The following is a 20,112-nucleotide window of genomic DNA, read 5'->3' on the forward strand; positions in this document are numbered from 1 at the left end:
GAGGTTAATGGTTGAAAAGGTCAAGGGATGTGAAATAAGAGAACAAATTCTTCAGAATTTTTTCTTTTAAAAACAGGTGCACTCTAGCCTAAGAAACAGTTGGTGTAGCCCTTAGATCCATTTTTTGGGTTGTTGACATCTCAGTAGAAAATACTATTTTCAGAACATATTGTCTTGCCAATGAATTATGCATTTGCAACCTATTATTCTTACCCAGCTATGGAAATAATCGTAGGGCACTGTACCAGAATCCTGAAGAACTGCTTCAAGAGCCAATTCTGTTTGCCTCTTGTCTCTCTTTTGCCTGTGAGCCTTTCTACTTAATAAATCTGAAAACTGTATTAGTCACAGTGGTTTGGATTCTGTTTTCCTAAAGCTGTGTTCTAAATGAGTTGGTGTACTTCTGAACTAAAATTTCCCTGCTCTTTGCCATCTTTCACCCTGTGCTTTCCCAGACCTAAAATGTCAAAGTATCAAGCAGATGGAATTACGTTTGGAGTATCGGTTTGGTCAGGAATGACTTCATGCTTTTAGCAGATCTGTAGTTGTATTATTTTTTAAAACAATGGGCTGTTAATAAAGGATTCCTTGAATCCAGCACTCTGTCTCAATTAACTATTGTGTTTAGATAAAATTTTTGATGCTGTAAAATAAAATCAGCATAGGCTATTTGCTGAGGAGCCTGGGCAATTTTAATAGGTGGGCTTTTTTTAATTTAACACATTTTCTTTAGAGGAGAGGTTTTAGACACACTTACATATATACTTTTGTACATTTGTGTGTGGTTGGGGTGGCAAAAGAGACTAAAATATTCCTTCTAATCCATCTGAGTATAAGGTGGGAATGACTTCCTGTTTGCCAGGGTCTGTTACTATGGAACATCAAGCAAGGACATTTTGCCCATGCCTCTGGAAGGAGTTAGCATTGTTGGTACCATAACCAGAAGTGCACAGATACATACTTGTGATTGGCAGTGCATTCTTTTGGCTTTCATATTTGTTTTTCTCACTCCTTTCAAATGTTGGATTATGGACCTACATGAGCAGGATTATGCCTTCCTGTATTGTTGAACACAGCTCAGGGAAAATGTGCAGGGAAATGTGGAAATGCAACTCACCAAGAATCAGGAGTCCTTCTGGCTTCCATCATTGGCTCTGCCACTCTCTCTGGCCTTGGATGCTATCTCTTTCATTCAACAAATATTTGTAAGCACATACTATTTGCAAGGTACTGTCTAGATGTCTAAACTCATTGAATCTATGTTTCTTCATCTGTAAAATGTAATCTGAGATGTAAGTTCTAGATATGACTTTTTGCCATGATTCAGAGGACAGAAGTTAAGACATGTGGCTGTTGGAATGAATACCTTTCTCCCAAGAAATCAGGATGTTCACATTTTTCAATACAATCTTTTCTCACTAATGTGTCTTCTTTCCCTAAGTGCTGTTAATAAAGTCTCATCAATGTCTTAAACTAAATTGAAAGTCATTTTATGTGAAAATTGTGCATATATAACACTATGGCAAGGTCACCAGTTGAAATACAACACTGGGCAACTTACGATGTGGTGTCATGATTCTGAAATGAGTATAAATTACTTTTATTCTGAATAGCAGAGAGATAAGATTCTATTCTTGAAAGCAGTTAAATTTGATTCTATTTATCTTTTGCTTTTCTTTTCTTTTTCAGGACAAAAAAAGAAAAAAAAATGACCAAATGCACTCAGGGAGCAAAGTGGTTGTAGCCCAGAATCAATGGCAAAATATTCTTTGTTGTCAAGAGCAATGTATTACAGGACATGGACCATTTTATAAAATGCCTTTGGTGCTGGTTATCAATGTTTCAGACTTACTTAGATTCAGCACGTTTCTTAATGTGGGAGATGGAGACTAGGAGGCATTTTGACCTTCCTTTCTCTGCCCTACCCCTCCCAGTATAAGGAGTTCAAGTGGCCAAAAGAATTTGTCCATCTGGGCCCAGCTTCTTCCCTATTAGCCTTTAGGTTCTCAGGATTCCAGAACTTCCTGTCAATAGTGCTCCTATGATACAGACCAAGGATGGCCAGGACAGGATTGAGCCCAGATTAGAGCCTGAGGCTGGGGTGTCCGCATGGTGAACTACCAATGAGAGGAAAAGAGTCAGCTCTGGACTGTGAAAACATTGGGGCTAGCCTGGAAGTAGAAATGAATTGTTATTAATAATTGCATTAATGTACATGATTTTCTGCTCTATTTTGCAAGGAGCAAAGATATATATTTTCACAACAATTTAACTGTAAGCCCCAGGCAAAATGGTAGTTAGTTAAGATTTCTCTGTTTTTTCCTCTGCCCCTCCTTTGTGCATCCTTCAGTCTTGGAGTTTTCTTCACAACACCCTAAGCAATCATACCACGTTCCGTGTTTATTGTTGGTTGCTCCTAACCCCCAACTATAACAGTCTATCTCATCTGGACTGTGGTCTTTCCTTGGACTCTTGTCCTCTCTCTTTGGTCTAAATCAATATGGATTCCATTTTCCACGAAGTATTTTGTTGTTGTAAGGAGCTTAATTAACTAATTAAATGTAGCTTTGATGATCCATTTACTCACTCAGGCCACAAGAGCCTTAAAATTCTTTGGATCCACCTCGCTCAGGAAGCACTTAATTGGAAAACAACCTCCACAGTTTAACATAACTCAGAAGGTCCTAGGATTTAAGGGGAATTTTCTGGTGAGGCTCAGTCTTAATACTGTCCCTATGTGTCTGCTTGAATCTTTTTCATCCCGATTACAGCTGCCATTGCTCCCTTTATCACTCCTGTGTGGTGAGTATTATCTTTTCCCTCTGGTGAGGAGGCCAACTTTTTAAAATACTTTTTTCTTTCTAGATACTAAAATAGAAAAAAAGGAGATAAACTGATTACATGATACACAAAAGCGTGGTTTACCAAGCACTGTGTTTTGTTATCACAATTAAGAAACCTGGAATTTGCAGTAATCATGTAAGAAGACAATTATTTCAGTAGGAAAAGGTGGGAATGGGGGCTAGAAGAGTTCAGATTCCAAAAAAAAGTTATTTTAAGGAATGACACTAATGATCCTTGGCTGAAATCTCAGATAGGCTGTTAGGGGAGTTTTTGGCTGGCAGGTTGATACCTTTGAAACCATACCATATTATGGCTTTCACCTATGGGAAAAGCTGATCCTGCACAGCATGGTGGGCAGAGGAGAAGCAGAGTGGATATTGCTTTCTGGCTGGGGAGACTCAGGCAGGAGCGTCACCCACAGGAAATTGGGCTAAATGCATTACACAGACGGAGAAAAATACATCCCCAGGGCAGAAGCAACAGTCAAGGGGATAGCTGGGAAAGTAGGGTAGAATATAGCACAGAACACCAAAGTTAGACTGTAAATGTAAAAGTGACAGTAATGAAAAGGTTAGAAACTGGTTGGTATGTTGTGTATAAATCAAAGACAGTTGGTTCTAGACCAAGTTCCTGAACAGTATAATTGGAAGCTGGTTGTTATGTGGTATCTTTGGTGAAGCCCCCATGGATTGAAGAGCAGCATGACTTAAAAGGAAAAGCTGAAAACATTGGTCTTTAATTTATTGTAGCTCATTTCTTCCAATCTACTTCACTGTTTCACAATGGATTGAAGGAAGCCCTAATTTATTATCCCAGTCCCTTGATAAGAAAAGAAAGATACAGAAGGGCTACAGGATTTGGTTATGGTTTCCTTAAATTAATGGAAGAACTAGACTTGGCTTTTTAATTTTTAAAACCAAAACCCATATCATGTAACTATTAAATGTTGACTTTTTTGAGAAAATCGTCTTTAGAATTCTTTTTTCTTGACCTAATCAAAAAGTTTAATTACTTTTTCTGAGTATCTAAAGACCTACATAACAATCACATTAGTGAGAAATACTATTAAACAACATTGATTAGCATGTGGAGGTACAAATTACAAATTAGTTATGTAATCATGTAAATTATAATGGTCAATAAATTATATAGGTCTATAACAGAAAGCATGAAAATATTTTATAGAAATAATATAATTCTTCATTCATGAAAAATTATATAGGTCAAACAGTAGTTTTAAGATATATTTTGGTCTGTTTTAAATTAGTAATTCAATTTCTTACTGTGTATCAGTAATTATTTGGAAATTTTAAGTGACTCGGGTTAATTATAACGATTGCCCATAGTCGCATTGTTCTTGATAGCCTCCATTGTAACAATGCCTTAAAGAAATTATTAGACTGAAGTAAAGGACAATGTTCTTGAAGTACACTTTTTAAAAATTCAATAATTGACTATAGATGACATGTACTCTTTCTGGAATATGTTATCTGCTAGGAAACATTATGCAAGACTGTGGGGTAAATAACTATTTTGCTCTCCAGAGTGTTATCACGAAAGGCTCTCAGAGCATTTTGCAATCAATTTTTATTATCAGCCCTTTACAACAACCTTCAAAGTTCAATAACTGACTCATAAAACACATAGTAAAAGGAAAGGGGAAAATTAAGAAGCATGGTGCATTATACATGGCATCATAAACAGAGGGCTAGTTTGTCATTACTAATGCTTTTAGTTATTGATGACCATGTGCATGGAGCAACATTTTAAAACTTTGATCTTAGTTTTTCAGTTTTCCAACAGCTGCTCCAGATGTGCTGCTGCCATCATTCCTGCCTTGATGTTCTGTCCTGGAAGTCCAGGGATTGCCCTGGAAGAAAGCCATCTCCAAAGGAACTTGAAATGCTGAGAGTAGCAACAACAACAATAACAACAACAACAACAACAACAACAACACACACACACACACACGAAATGCAGTCCAGGAATTATATACCGGTACACTGGTAGGGCAGTAGATATTCTGAATGGACATGGAAGAGGGTATATTTCAGAAGAAAGGTAAATATCTGAAAAATAAAAATATGAGCAGTAAAGGAAAAAATTGAAAATCTTTTAACACAGCCATACAAGTACATCTTTGTGTTCTGTCTATGGAAATATGGGCACTGTTTGAAAAACAGTAGCAGTTAGAAATAGCTACTCTTGGTTATTTATATACTTATATTTTTGGAAAATATAATTGCTCTTTTAATTTTCCCTCCAGAAGATAGCTTTTCTTTGATCTTGAAGAACCCAGCTCATTGCATGGGCTCTGGTCGAGGGATTGGGGCAGCCCAAACAGGTCTGAATCAGGATGGAGTGTTCAGGCCCTGGCTTCATGAGATTGGCTCCCAACCCCTGTTCTGTGAATGGCACAACTCCATGTAATTATGTAACTTCACACACAGCTTGGGAAGCACAGAGACATGGTGCATGGTCCCTAAGACTTGCTCCTGTGGGAAGGGACTCTACTGTGTTTCCATGAGGAACTTCATGGCTTTGTCCTGGGACATGTGTCGGGCACTGATCCTGCACGGAAGAGGATGCAAATGGCTCCTGCCCTTTTCAATGCCACTGTTTTCTCCTCCTCCTCCACCTCCTTCTCTTCTTCCTCTTTCTTCCCTTCCCCTTCCTCCCCTTCCTTCTCCTCCTTTGCCTTCTTTTTCTTCCTCTTCCTTTCCTCCTCCTTCCTCCTTCTTTCTCTTCTCCTCCCCTCCTCCTCCTTTTTCTTATTCTCTCTCTTCTTTTCTTCCTCTTCCTCCCCTCCTCCTCCTTTCCCTTCTGCTTCTTCATCTCCTCCTCATTATCCTTCTCTTCTCTCCCTCCCTCCCTTCCTCCCTTCCTTTCTTTGTTCCTTCCTTTTTTCCTTCCTTTTTCCTTCTCCCTACTCCTCCTCCTTTATACTCCACAACTGCACTTTCTCCTTTTGTCTGCTTGGAAGTGATGAAGTAGGAAACAGTGAGGACCCCAGCACAGATAACTCTTTAACACAGAAATAGGAGCAAAAGCAACTTTTAGTGATGCCGGTGGCTCAGTAAGTGACTCCTGTCAGTGTTCAGAGCCCCAAATAGAAGTTTGTGCTTCCTTTTATACCTCTTTTTACATGTATGAAGCAATTCCATTGGAGTTTCTCTGGAAGTACAGCAAGCAGGATTCACACAAAGCAGAGCTGTGGAGAGGGGGAGAGCAAAGAGTTCTGGTAAGACTTTCTGATACTCCTTTGGTGACAGATTACAGAAGTTGTCATGGCTACTCAGGTACATTCTACAAAGAGCATAGTTGCCTAGTTAACCTGTGGTTGCCTAATAACACAGTTAACTCAAAATTACCTAATTTTACATGGGGGAGTGGTCTCCTCTCTCAGTGAAGGCCCTATTGTTTTTATTGAAAACAATATTTTTATGTTTGTTTTACTATGGCCTTATTTACTCTCAAATAAAAACTAACTGGAAAATAATAAGCCTTGAAACTAGAGATAAAAACATGAAAGGCAGATAAGGAGAGTATAAGCTGATTGGGGCTGACATTTTTGATCTCTAGTTTTCAAGGCTGATAATTTTCCAGTTAGGTCTTATTTTCAGGGAAACATGGTGCCAGTCTCATCATTTGGGCTTATCTACCCATAAAAGCTTTTCATTTTTATTCATAAGTACATTCTAAGATTTTAGTACATTTAGTGGTAAGATTATTTGACTAGCATTACTGTTAGCTATGTCTGAATCTTCCTAAAAATAATATCTACCATGTCTTTTTTGCATTTGAAAATTAAACTGCTAATGGTAAATACATTTTCCCCACAATGACTACAGTCATTGACCTTCTAGTTAGTATTTGAAGGTTCTTCTCTATCTTAGTAAAATAACATCTTTGTTCCAAACTAGTCACTTTAATTCTACTGCCACACTGTTTCTTATAAACCATACCATAATGCTGAGATTTTAAATTCCACTTTCTATGTCACTGGCTGGCCATCTGGGATAGTTTAGTAAAGCCATCACTGACAAGGAGAATGTAGAAAATAGCCCCATTTTTAAGTGTATATGTGTGAAGAAGAGAGTATTTTTTCAAGCCTCCTACTTAAATGGAAACTTGGCAAAAAGGAAAAGAAAGTAGCTATAATCTCACTGCCTGCAACAAGTGCTGATAGACTCATGTCTTACTGTTCAGACCCTCCTGCTGGAGGCTTAATCCATCAAAGCAGTTTTTATAGGGCAGTCGGATTCAATCTCAGTGTTTCTATTTAATGGTAGCATTCAAGCTCCTACTTCCTTCTATTAGCTGCCTGTGAAGTTCTCCTCTCTGAAACTGTCAGAAGGCACTGCATCCTCTCATTAGTCATCTGCCTCCTTCCTGTGTCAAGGTGATGGCCCTTGAGCAATATCCTTGCATTTCTCTTTGTATCTCTATAAATGTGCAGGAGTGTCCTATACTATAGGGACCTATGGTTTGTTTATGTCTAATCCTTGAGAAATTTAGAAAAAATTAGGAAATGAAGGAGGCAAATGGAAGAAAAGAGCAATAGGAAAGAACTGTGAACTTAAATTTCAATTATGGATTCACAGATGACATGAGACTATATTCATCATGAGGTAATGTGTTCTGATGGAGCAATGTGTCCATGGTGGCGTGATGCTTGCAGAGGAGCTAGGGGAAGAAGTGACAATAGCAAGACCTAGGGAGACCATATAATTAAGAGCGGGCCCAGGATTAAGCTCTGCAACACCTACATATGTAGAGTTTTAACCAAGATGGTAGAATTCACAAAGTATACTAAGAAAGAACAAACAGTATAGTATGTGTGTGGTGCTATGAAAGACAAGACAAGAAAGTATTTTACAACAGAAGAGCCAATCAGATTGTCTGAAAACATAGAAAGGTCAAGTATATAAGTATATAAAAGCAGAGCCACATCCCTTTGATTTGACTACAAGGAAGTAATCAGTGACCTTGAAAAGAGCAGTCAGTCCATGGAGGGGGAAATGTTTGACCGTAGGAAGCTAGGGAGAGGTGAAGAGTGAGGATGGCAACTACAGACTAATCTTTCAAAAAGTCTGTTTATTTATTACTATGCAAGAAGAACCATGATAGTAAATGGGAAAAATGAGGTTGAAAGAGTTTGCTTCTTTTTTTTTTTGGTACAAGGGATTGAACTTGGGACCATGCGCTTGCGAGGCACGCAGCAGAACCACTGAGCTAAACCTCCAGGAGTTTGCTTCTTTAAAGATATGAGAGCCTTGAGCTGTTTGTATGCTGTCAAGGATGATGCAGAGTGGGAGAAGTGGATGAAGCTGGGAGAAAGTGCACAGTGGCAGGGAGAGGATGGGATGGTTCAGAGCACCAAGGAACATGGTTAGCATTTCAGAGGAGCATTACATCCTTTAGAGCAAATGTGAAGGCCAGGCCAATCAGCACAGGCACAGGAAACTAGTGGACAGGTTGCTGGGAGGATGGCTTGTACATCTGAATTAAGTGTCTGGGCCAGATTACAACCTAGGAAGAAGAGTAGATAAAAGTACTTCAGGTGTGGGCAAGAGTGCAGAGCAGTAAGGAGGATGATGCAGAGGAGGAGGAGGGAAGGTGAAATTTTATGATAGGAAAGAAGATATGAAACAGGCATTAAGAACACAAACTACACACGAAGGCGGTGTGGCAGTATGGCCAAGCACGTTGGGATTTCTGGGTAAAAGTGAGTGCTTCCTTCCATCAACGCACATGATCAGAGAACAACTGTACTTCATCCCTTTCTTTTGAGGTACACCCCTTAGGGTAAAACCAATCATTTAAGGAAAGCACAAGTGAGAATGTTATCACAGAATTTTGAAGTTCAAACACCATTCTTTCCTACCTCATTCTTTTCCAGAAGACAAGATGATTTACTACTGATTTCTTAAAACACATATTCTTGAATTCTTTCCACTAGATTGGTCATCCACACACAGAATCAATTTTCTCATATATATCACATGCATTCCACTTTGTACTATCTATATTTTTGTCATCACTGCTGAAAATATTTGCCTCATTTATTTACAATTTTGTTCCCCACATCTGCTTACTCCATCTCCCCTTTCTCTTCTATTTGAGAACCTACTAGTCCAGACCTTCCTATTCTCACCCCTAACTGAAAATATCTCCAAAGATATAAAAGACAGGCATTCTTTTTTTTGCACTATCATACTTCATACCACAGTGCACGAAGATTGCTGAAGTGAGCAAGTCTTACTTTTGCTCCAGTAAGTCAGAGTTCGTAGGAAAGTTGGATCAAAACATCCCAATTGTGATTAATTCATCTGTATTCAGAGAATGTTTGATGGAAAAATAAAGCTGTATCCAATGAGTTAAATTAGCTGTTAATGGAATCAACACCACTTCCTTTAATGTTGCCTTTAGCAAGTGTAGTCATCGTAATGTTCTTTTTTTCCTTTCCATTCTTTCTTGGCTTAGTTGTGACTTCGGGTCAATGATTACCATCACTGCAGAAGCACTTGATGAGTACTTGAGAACCTGATGAGCTCTGACATTGTACTCAAAGGCTGAAAAGAAGATGTTGGTTTAAAATAGTTCCAACCTCTCCTCTTGGGAACTCTACAGAGGCCACTGCATATTTTAGAGGGACTAAATATACTCCTGAGAGAGGCAGGCTGTTTCCATCTTGTCTCTGGGGTTTTAAAGATGTCACTTTTTATTTTCTCCTGAAATTTATCTGAATTTTTCATCCTTAACTCAGTGCCTTGAGTTAAGTACTAGCAAATTTTCATTAAAAACCAACTACATCTTCTATTTCTCATTTTGAGCAGGCAGAAGTTTGATCTGAAATAAAAATCTCCTGATTTTTGCTTCAGGGTAAACTGTGTGCTGAACTTGAAATCAGTCTCTTTTTGGAAATTTCCTTTCTCAGAGATTTCTTAACTTTATCTTCCCTGAAGCTACTTTCAAATTCAGGCTCCCTTTCCTTTCTGTCTTTTGACCTAAAGAAGTCTTTGTGCTTCTCCTCCTGCAATTCACTGCTGCCAGGATAATCTTTTAAAGAAAGCTCTGATGGGCATTTCTTTTCAGGCAGATCTTGTGGCTCTCTTTTGGTTGGCGAACATGGTAGTCTTTTTAAATGGGCAGACTACACTAATGTTCTGCTTCGGACTGACCACCCTATTTTCTCATCTCTTGCACACATCCTGTGCTATCATCAAATTTACCCACTCTTTCCTAAACATCTTCTGTTTTCTCACCTTGAAACTTTAGCACATGTGATTGTTCAGAGGGACATTTATTCAGAGCCCCAGTTCCCCATCTCCATACACATCTTTGTCCTTTCAAACTTTCCTTGATTCCTTCCAGTTGGAAGTGACTTTTGACTTCTCTGAATTTGCACAGCACTTCAAAAATAGCTGTGTAAGGGGCTAGGGATTTAGCTCAGTGGCTCTGCAAGGTCCTGAGTTCTATCTCCCGTACCAAAAAAACCAAACAAACCGCTGTGTCATGTGTTATTTATTATAACTCCAGTGTTAAGAACTTTTCCAAAACTTTGGTGTTAAAATTTATGATGTGCTTGAGTATAGTACATTTTAACTAGCAGCTTCTAAAATGAATAAATAAAACTTATAGGAAAACTGTTTCATTTAGCAAATGCTTTTGAGGAACTACTATGTTCCAAGCACCATGTCAGATGCCAGGAATATAGTGGGGAAGAGAGTTAATGTCATCTTTGCCTTTAGGTGCATAGATCCTAATAAGCTATTTGTAAACAATTTTTTTTTTGGTACCCGGGATCAAACTCAGGACCTCACCCTTGTGAGGCAGGCATGGCACCACTGAGCTAGATCCCGGGTCCTAAATTTTTTTTTTTTTTTTTTTTTTGGTGCTGGGTATCGAACTTGGGTCCTTGAGCTTGCGCAGCAGGCGGTGAAACCACTGAGCTAAATCCCCGGCCCCCTAAATATTTTTTATAAGTAAGGTTTTTGTAAAAAATAATGTGTGTGGGGGGGCAGTATTAGAAGGTGCTTGAGAAGACTAATGTCTATGTCTCTATTTCTATATCTCTATGTATAACACATAACTAATGGATGAAGGGAGAAAGTGTGTACTGTGAAAGAATGTTTTGGGAAGAAGAAACAAGAAGTTTAAGACCCGGTGGTAAAATGATGGTTTTTCTTTTCAAAACTGAGAGCTGTCATTGTGTGATTGGAACATGTATGGTGAGATGAAGGCGCCAGAGGAGGGTCAAAATGTGGAAGGTCTTATAAATTATGCTAAAAAAACAAGCTGTTTTTTCACCTAAGAAAACTAATGAAGCTTTTTAAGAGGGACATGATAAGACTAATGGTTTTAAACAATCATTCTGACTTCATTATGAAGAGTGGCTTGGAGTGTGGGCCAAAGAGATATCAGGAAACCAGAAATTCCATTTTGGAATTTGAGTACCAGACTTTGGCTTTGCCAAGAAAACATTGTCAATGAGCCTAGAGAGAAATCGAAGCCTTCAAAAGATATATTTGGACAAGTACCCTATAGCCTTTATATTTCAGGGGTGAGGAAGAGGCAAGCTCAAGGTGGTCTTTCAGGTTTCTTCCATGAACTACTGAGAGAAGAGGAGGTAGAAAGTCAAGAGAGGAAATACTGAGGGAGGAAAAATTCAAATTTATATACATTATATAGCCAACTGGTGTCTGCTAGGTAGTTGGATATCTGCTCAGAGCACAGAAGAGTGACTGGCTAGTAAAATAGATCAGGAAATCAGATGCATATATGATAGTAAGTACAGTAAAGCAATGGATATATGGATGAGATTTCCAAGTGACAAGAGTGAGGAGTAGAAATTGTCCTAGCAAAAAACTCTGAGACTCTCCAAATTTTAAAAGTAAGTTAATGGGACAAGGATCCAGCAAAGAAAAGAAGCAGCTACCAACCTCTGGGCAACGTAGCTTGATGGAGGTCAAAGAGGGAATTTTGAAGTGAAGGGAGTAGTCATAGAGCAAATGCTGCTGAGAGTCAAGCAGCGTGAGGACAAAATTATGTCTATTGACCATAATGGCAAAGAGGCAATAATTGACATTGGTGAAAATAGTTTCAGTGGAGCAGTGTATGAACTCAGATTAGAATGCATTGAGCAGCAAGTGGAAGGTAATGGAAGGAAGAGGGATTGGACATAAGTTTTGCCAGAAACTTTTCTGTGAAGTGATGTGTAGGGCAGTCTATAGCTGAAGTTGACTGTAGATTTGAAGGTGGTTTTCTTCTGAATTCATTTGCTTGGTATATATATATATATAAATTGGAAATGAGCTCAGGGAAAAAAGGAAGGAGAAGGGGAGAGAGAAGATGAATTAACATTATGGGATAATCGAAATGAGAAAACCTGAGAGGCCAGAAGGAGATAGATCCAGGTAGAGTGAAAGTATAGCGGGAATCGTGAACCACAAAGAAAGAAGACAAGGATCAGTACCAATGTTCATAATCTTGTGTTTGACTGCAGGAAACCCAATCTAGATAACTTTTACTTTCTTTGGGAGAAGGAGTTAAACAGTTTCTCTACTTTGAGACAGGAGGATATAAAAGCAAAGAGAGAAGTGAAAATAAAAGAGTAATTGTAGAAAATAAGAGAAAGACATGATAGTTGATGGTGAAGTGCCTGAGCACCCCTTGAAACTGGCAACTCAGTGTTAGCTGTCATGATCTCTAGTCCCTTGTGATGTTACCTGAGAGTTTTGGCCAGTCAGATGAGCAGTGTTTTGGGGTGTGGCCTGATTTCTGTGTGAGCACAGAGGTTGAGGGGATGTTTAGCAAGGATGTTAGGAACAGCTTATAGAGTCAGTGGAGGCCAAGTTTCCCTCTGTTCCAAAGACCTGGTCTTTGCCATCACACCCTTCACCTAGCCACTCCACAGTGATGATGTTCATTCTTTATCAGCTGCTGACACTGTCAGCCTCAGTACTGGCTACAATTCCATCTTTATTTGCCGTTCTTCTAGAATCTTCCTAGCATTGTCAGGTATTGATAAGGAAGGAGAAACTTCTGATTTAGGACACAGGAAGACACCATGTCTCCATGACTCAGAAGCAGTGGAACCAGAACTCTAGCACTTTAGGATAACTGAGACTTCATGGAAGTCCAGTGATCTCATCATAAGAAATAGTTTAAATAATTTCATTGTCATCATTATTGCCAAGTGCAGAAGAGCTCTCCTTGGATTATGATTAAGTAATACCCCTCATCTGTAATCACAGACACTTAGTAAGCAGTTGGGCAACATCAGACATAAATCTCTTATCTTATTTAGAGTGAGTATATGTTTTTCTTTCTTACAATATAGTAATACATTAAGTCCATCTTAATAGAGCCTCAAGTTCTTACTCAGAGTATTTAGCATCTCATTATCATAATAAGCAAGGTATTCTCTTTCCTTTTATGTCAACACACCAAAGTATATTTTCTATTCACTTTCCCAGCCATCATAATGTTGCCAAGTACTTGCGAATAAAAAAATATAGAGTTTAATCTGAAATTATTTCATATCATTTTGCCATGTTAATACCAAAGCCTGTTTATTTCAAAGACACAGTTATGCTTGGTTTTACCTATGACTTTTATTTTTATTTTATTTTATTTTTTTGGCACTGGAGATCTAACTCAGGACCTTGCACTTGCGAGGCAGGTGTGGCCCCACTGAGCTTAATCCCCAGCCCAATATGACTTTTATTTTTACATTATGCTGTTTTTACTCAGTAAGTAACCTAAATATAGCATGTATTTTGTTATTTTTATATAACATATGTTTTCTGTCTCAAAAATGGAGTTTTGTTGTGAATATGCATAATCCTTGCTTGTCTTTTGACAAAGAATGGAATTTCTGGGATTGGCACTAAATTCCAGGATCCTATATTTAAAAATCCTGGAGTTGAAGTAGAAATGCATGTTATCCACAATAAAGTATTTCCTGATTATAACAAAGGCCTGGTAGTTGGAAGGAGAGACTTGATGATGCTTATTAATTTCTTTGTTGCCACTCGTTCATGTAATTTCTCAGGCACAGGTCTCAATGTGTTTCTGAAACTTACTTTGAAAGTTTAGGAAAAAAGACATTAAGCTTACTATAATTCTAGCCTTTCTGTGCAGAATAAGGCTAAAATTATAAATTTTTATTTTTCTTTCAATATTAATGTAGATGCTGATTTGTTGAAAGTCACCCTCACTGTGTTGGGCTGGAAGATGCTACTATACTCATTGCCTGAAAATACTCATGATTGTTCAAGTTTAGATGCTTTATGGATTATTTCACAAAGAGCTGTTGATCACATGATTAATTTAATAAGGTTTCCCTGAAAATGTACTATCACGATGGATCATGGCATGCTAAGAAAATGCACAGCCGAACAACGACCTCGTGTTTTATTAACGTAGAGATAACCTTGTGATCAAAGTGCTTCAGTTTTGTGAATTCAAACATCCCATAGACACTTTACTGTTTCTTGAAAGCAATGAAACCCTGAGATAACAGGACTTCAAAACTAGTGTGATCCAGATAAGCTCCCTAGAGATCCATCAGTATTCAATAGGGCACAGACAGCACCTGAAGCCATCTCATTTTTGTCCAGTCCACTTAGTTCCAGGACTGGACTGGTGCCCTTGGGAGATTCTCTTGCCTAGTACTGCACTAGTTTTCCACTAGCTTCCTCCCTCTGCTGTCCTTGCTGGGCACCTCGAAAAGGTCAAAACAGTTTGGTGCTTTGTCCTAGAGAGAACTTGGTCTTCCTGGCCTCCACATCTTGGAACATATCATCCTTTTCACTCCTCACATCTGTGCCAATCCACATTCCATATTACTAGTTGACTTCTCTTCTTTTCTGATGAACAAATAACTAAATAGTTCTATGCGACTCTTCAAAACATCTCTTTACCTCTGTTCTTGTGTGAGGTTGGGAGTAGTATGTTGTATTGTTAGTAAGTTGTGTGTGTGTAAGATTTTTCATCTTTGGAACTTTGACAAAGTCATTTAAAGTATTCTGTGCCTAGATTGAGAATCATAGCAATACTATTTTCCTAGTAAGTGTGTTTTCATGATTAAATGAGGTAAGTCATATAAGGTTTATATAATAGGGTTGGTACATGGTAATAGCATATTAAATATTATTGTACCAAAACAAATATAGTATTCATATTCTTTGTACATAAGTGGCTGAGTCTTTTCTAAGCTTTACTCAGAATAATTCTCTTCCAAGAAAGACTCATAGAACTCTGGAGATAATAGACAGTATTGAGACCTAGGCCTCTTATAAATTGTAATGGTTTAAGTCAGATAGATTTTATCTCCTTTCTTGGGCATTTTGAATTTCCTTATCTGTTTTTAGGTATTATATAATGTCATATTGCTGATGGCTATTTATTTGACCAATACTAGTTAATAAGGCCATTCATATTTTGTTACTATTATTATTACATGTGTTGTGTTAAGCTTTGCTTGCCCCCCCATCTCTCCTGTTCCTCCAAATTCAATGATTAAGTTGTATTTAAAAATAAGCTCCAAGGAGCTGGGGATTTAGCTCAGTGGTTCTGCCACCTGCCTCACAAGCAAAAGGATCCAAGTTCAATCCCCGGTACCAAAAAAAAGGTCCAAAATGGTTTTAAAAACATTTCATAAGGTATTCATTAAAGATAAGTCAGTAATATTATAGAAGTAATTATATCTGTATCACTTGAAATTCTTACATTCATGGCACCCTGATTTTTGATATGACCTCAAAAAACTGTATAAACTGCCCTAATGTGAAATATCTTACTAGATGTCTTCATTAAAATTTTTTAAGTCATCTGTGAAAACTTTCTAAATGACTTCAGTAAGTACTTAGAGAGCAACCACTACAAGGATAGCACTATACTATATTTTAATTTTCAAGGATGATTTGAAAAATATTAAGACCCGAAAATGGGTTCTGAAACATTTTGCCAGCTGCCTGCTGGATTACTTTAAATCAATATTTTAAAAACAAAATGTTTATTCTCAAGGAAAATAAAAATTTTTAGCAAAAATCTTTACCAAGTTTCAAGATATTTTAAACTCTTAAAAAAGGCAGCTTCAGCAAAGTTAGTGTTTTTGTGTGTGTTTAATGACATTTAAATAGTAAGAAATAAAATGAAAAAGCAAGCACTTAGATGTGCCAACAGATGCCTTAAAGATATTGTCATTGTGGTTCTTTTTTGAGAAATTTATCAAGTTATTTTCACCCAAACAATATCAATAGTTTACTTTTTAACTGTAATTTAAAAATTATTGAACAAAATCACTAGTGTATTTTGTAATTGGCTTTGGTCACAACAGGCTTGTTTTGAAATACTCTTCTTGCAAAGTACTTTTGTATTTTCATCCAGCATAGCACTGATTTAGAACGTGATTGAAAGTGCTTATCTATAATACTGTGTCTAAATATCCCCGCAAAGTCGTACTTTTTCTCTTTGGATTGCAGTTCGCCTCTCTACCCAGCTCCACGTTTCGCCAAAGTGTGAGTCAGACCGCCGGGGTCAAACCTATTTGGGCGCGGGTTATTCGAGACGGTTTTCCCCAGTTAGGCGGAAGCCTGAAACCCAGTAACAAAACGTGGAGGGGGCGGGCGGGGGCGGGACTAACATGTAAGCGCAACACAGCTGCCCCAGGCGATTGGAAGGAACTGAGTGGGTGGGGTTGACCAGTCCAGTCCTCAGGCTGCTGTCGCTAAGGACGCTTCGGCCCCAGCAACAGCGATGGACCAGGACGAGGGACTGGCCAGTGTAGACAACATAGTCACACAGTTCAACACCTATGAGGATTTCCTCGACTCGCAGATCACCACTGTGGACCTGTACTACCTGGAGGTGAGAGTAGCGGCGCGCAGAGTGGCCGCCGCCTCCGGTTGCTGAGTCCCTGGGCCTGCGGCCGCGTCGCAGTTGTCGCCCCCTGGCGGTAGGCCTGAGTGCATCCGCCTCTGCGGCCTCGGGGTCCGAGCCGAACCCGACCCCTCGCTCACTGAGCGCACACGCACGCACACACACGTCTCGGACCTCTGCGTTTCGGCTTCCCCGGCTCGTCCCCTTCGAAGGTTACTTCCTGGAGGTGAGAGGGCTGCTGTCATTCAGGACCGGCGCCCCGTTTCTCTTCCCTTGTGTCAAAACAGACAGTATCTCTCCAGGCCACTGCCAACGCCAGCCTGGTGCGTTTGGTGTCACATCGGCCACTGGGGCCACAGGCTTGCACCCCGCGAGGACTGATTCAGGGCCCCCCTTAATCGTGGGTGCGCCTTCGAGGTAGTTCCTGACTCAGAGTGAGCTAGTTTTTATTCATAACGGATGCTAATACTAAAAACACGAGGAAAGAAAACGGGTGCGGACTTAGTGGGTTGCTGGGCGGGAGCATCACAGGCTGCCGGCTCTGAGAAGGGGGCTGTGTTCCGAGCCAAGTGCCGACCCGTCCAGGCCGACCGTGAGGCTGTGACTGGAGGACGCTGCACTCTTCGACGTCTCAGCTTTGACACTGGAGGCCCAATTGTCACCTCCGTATGTAGGCTAAAGCGGACAAGCGCCACTAGGTGGCATCAAACCAAACGCGAATCCTGCCGCCAACTCCCCATATTTAATCTGAAACATGATGAATTTTACAGTGGATTGAAATTTTTGGAAATTCAAAAATAGGGCGAGAGTGGAGTTTCCCGAAGTGTTTATCCTTCAAAATGCATTCCTGTGCTAGATGTAGAAATAATTTGAAGGAGAACAGAAACATCTAATTTGAGTTGTAGCTCTGCCACAAGCAAGTTGTGTGACCAGGACAAGTACTTTCTTCTTTCTGTAATTATCTGTTAAAAATTTAAATATAGGTGATATTTCCAAGGTAGCACTTGGCTTCAAAAACAAGCATACAAATGTTTTGTGCAGATAATATTTTATTTTTATTTATTTATTTACTTATTTTTTCGGTACCGGGAATTGAACTCAGGACCTTGCTCTTGCCATGCACCCGCGGCGCCTCTGAACTACATCCCTGGCGGTACAGATAATATTTTAAAGTCTTGAAAATCGGTTTTACATTTTTCATTGAAGACATTAAAGTGAAGGGAAAAAGTAATGCTGCGAAACAGTATTTGCGTTCAAATTTTCTAATGTTTCAATAAACAAAAATGAAATGCAGACAGTACACATCGTGATAGATTAAAATTGACTTTGCAGAACATGCAGAAGATTGGCTAACGTAACCTCAGTATCATTGAGAAAGTTTTCAGTTTTTTAAGGCAGTTTCTCATGTAAGAAACTAAAACATTAATGTAGATTAGAGATGATAAATTAACTAATACTTTATATTTCATTGGTCAGAACTTTTAAGATCTGCAAAATGAAAGATGGTGACTATTTGAGAGAATGATGAAGTAATTGTCTTCTAAATTTGGCATTGAGCAGGCTTATGTTTACCGTCATAAACAAGTTGAACAATGATACTAGAGTGAGGAATGTGCATTGTTGGATTGATTAATGATAACTTTTAATGTGCTCTTAGCTCTGGATTCTTATATTCTCAAGTACTTCCTATGGATGCAAGTTAATGGCCCACTTAGATCACACAGAAACCAGCAGATCCTCAGAATTCCTTCAGCAGCATAGCAAGCAAGTTTCGTGGATTGTGGGCCATGCTGTGAGGTGATCTCTGCCCAGGCATCTCTCTCTCTTGGTCTCTCCATCAACAGTAATTGACTTTGATTTGATGGAGAAATATTAAAATTTTTATTTTTTAATGTTGACAAATAGAATTTTGTGTATGATGTACATACAACATAATATTTAAAATATATATGCAATATAGAAAGGCTAAATTAACTAATTCACATGTTTCACCTCATATAATTATCATTTTATGGTGCAAACACTTAAAATATATTTCTTAGCATTTTTCAAGAATATAGTATATTTTATTGACAGTATACACAGTCATAATGTTGGACAATACATATTTTGAACTTATTTGTATTGAGCAAATTTTAAAAGGTAAATTAGAGATAGTATATTGTAGTTGGATGAGCCTGAAGTCATGAGATTTGACTATGCAATATTGTGCTTTTAAATCAGTTTGAAATTTTAATTCTGCACCTGCATAAACATGAGCAACCACAAAACCCAGAAGGAGAAAAACAGTCCAATCAAGAGAAAAACAGAAAAACAGAACAAAACAATGGGGCATGTCTGGGCATGGTGGCACATGCCTGTAATCCCAGCACTCAGGAGGCTGAGGCAGGAGTATTGCCATGAGTTCTAGGCCAGCTTGGGCTATATAGTGAATTCAAGGCCAGCCTGAACTACGAGATGAGACCCTGTCTCCAAACAAGACCAGTGCAGACCAGACCAGACCAGACAAAATCAACAGTAGGGCATAGATGGAGCTCTGAATGATGAAAGCTGACAGATGGACAGATGGACAGATGGACAGCAGGTCTTCACAGGGCGGGCAGCTGACACCAGGAAGGTGAAGTCCTGAGGCTTTCATTAGTAGGTGAGTGCAAAGGTTCCCAGATGAAGTATGAAGGGGATGAGGCCACTGCACCCAGGGAGCTCTTGAATCCACCTTCTTTAGTTCCCTTTGGACATTACTCCATGCTCTGAGAAACTGCTAGGGTTGGAATCCATATTGAGCTAGACAGGGACAGTAGAGACAATTTGAAAGAGCAGGTTCAGGTAAACTTGAAGGAGGAAAACATTTGAAGAGTAAGAAGTAAAGCTAGTGTCACAGTTTGAATTATTCTACAAAAAAATGTAATTCTGTGAACCACGCCTTCTAAAAGTTCAGTAAAACTGGAAATGAGCCATAAAAAAGCAGCACTATGGTGAAAGCCCATTCTAAATCGTAGTATAAGGAGGAGAAGTAGAGTATCCTTGTAGACACTGACAGCTTGCCTTAAATGGCTGCTTGCTTCTGGGAACTTCTTTTTGAACTCAACCTAAAAGGCATTAAAAAATTATGTACACATGGAATATTTCAGAAATAATGTAACAGAATTCAGGAATGAGTTAGGAACAAAAGCAAGGCTTTAAAAATGAAAATTGAAGCCAGATGCAATGGTCTGTAATCTTAGCTACTCAGGAGGCTGAGGCAGGAGGACCTGGGGTTTGAGCCCAGCCCACTGTGTCTCAAAATAAAAAATAAAAAGGACTGAGGATATAGTTCAGTACAAAGGCCCTGGGTTCAACCCAGTACAATATGAAAACAAAACAAAACAACAAAAATAA

At 38.9% G+C, this 20,112-nt stretch overlaps 1 protein-coding gene and 1 long non-coding RNA gene across 3 annotated transcripts in view; one reads left to right on the forward strand and one right to left on the reverse strand.

Moving 5' to 3' along the window:
* Positions 1 to 4,363: 4,363 nt before the first annotated feature.
* Positions 4,364 to 16,815, reverse strand: LOC110349943 (uncharacterized). Its single transcript, XR_002396159.2, has 3 exons — positions 16,717 to 16,815; positions 5,980 to 6,055; positions 4,364 to 4,913 (listed from the first exon to the last, which is right to left on the reverse strand). It is a non-coding gene; the product is annotated as an uncharacterized LOC110349943 (long non-coding RNA).
* Positions 16,552 to 20,112, forward strand: part of Cfap299 (cilia and flagella associated protein 299) — a 595,444-nt gene continuing 591,883 nt past the window's right edge. Inside the window, exon 1 of one of the 2 annotated variants that reach the window (XM_021260977.2) lies at positions 16,552 to 16,722. In XM_021260977.2, the coding sequence (XP_021116636.1) occupies positions 16,612 to 16,722 (111 nt within the window). In that variant the 5' untranslated portion in view covers positions 16,552 to 16,611. The remainder of the gene's footprint in view (positions 16,723 to 20,112) is intronic. The other variant, XM_004847996.4, reaches the window with a different exon arrangement.

The sequence above is a fragment of the Heterocephalus glaber genome, unplaced genomic scaffold, assembly GCF_053883595.1.
Source record: "Heterocephalus glaber isolate CG9 unplaced genomic scaffold, H.glaber_assembly_v1.0 deba00001454, whole genome shotgun sequence".
NCBI lineage: Eukaryota > Metazoa > Chordata > Mammalia > Rodentia > Bathyergidae > Heterocephalus > Heterocephalus glaber.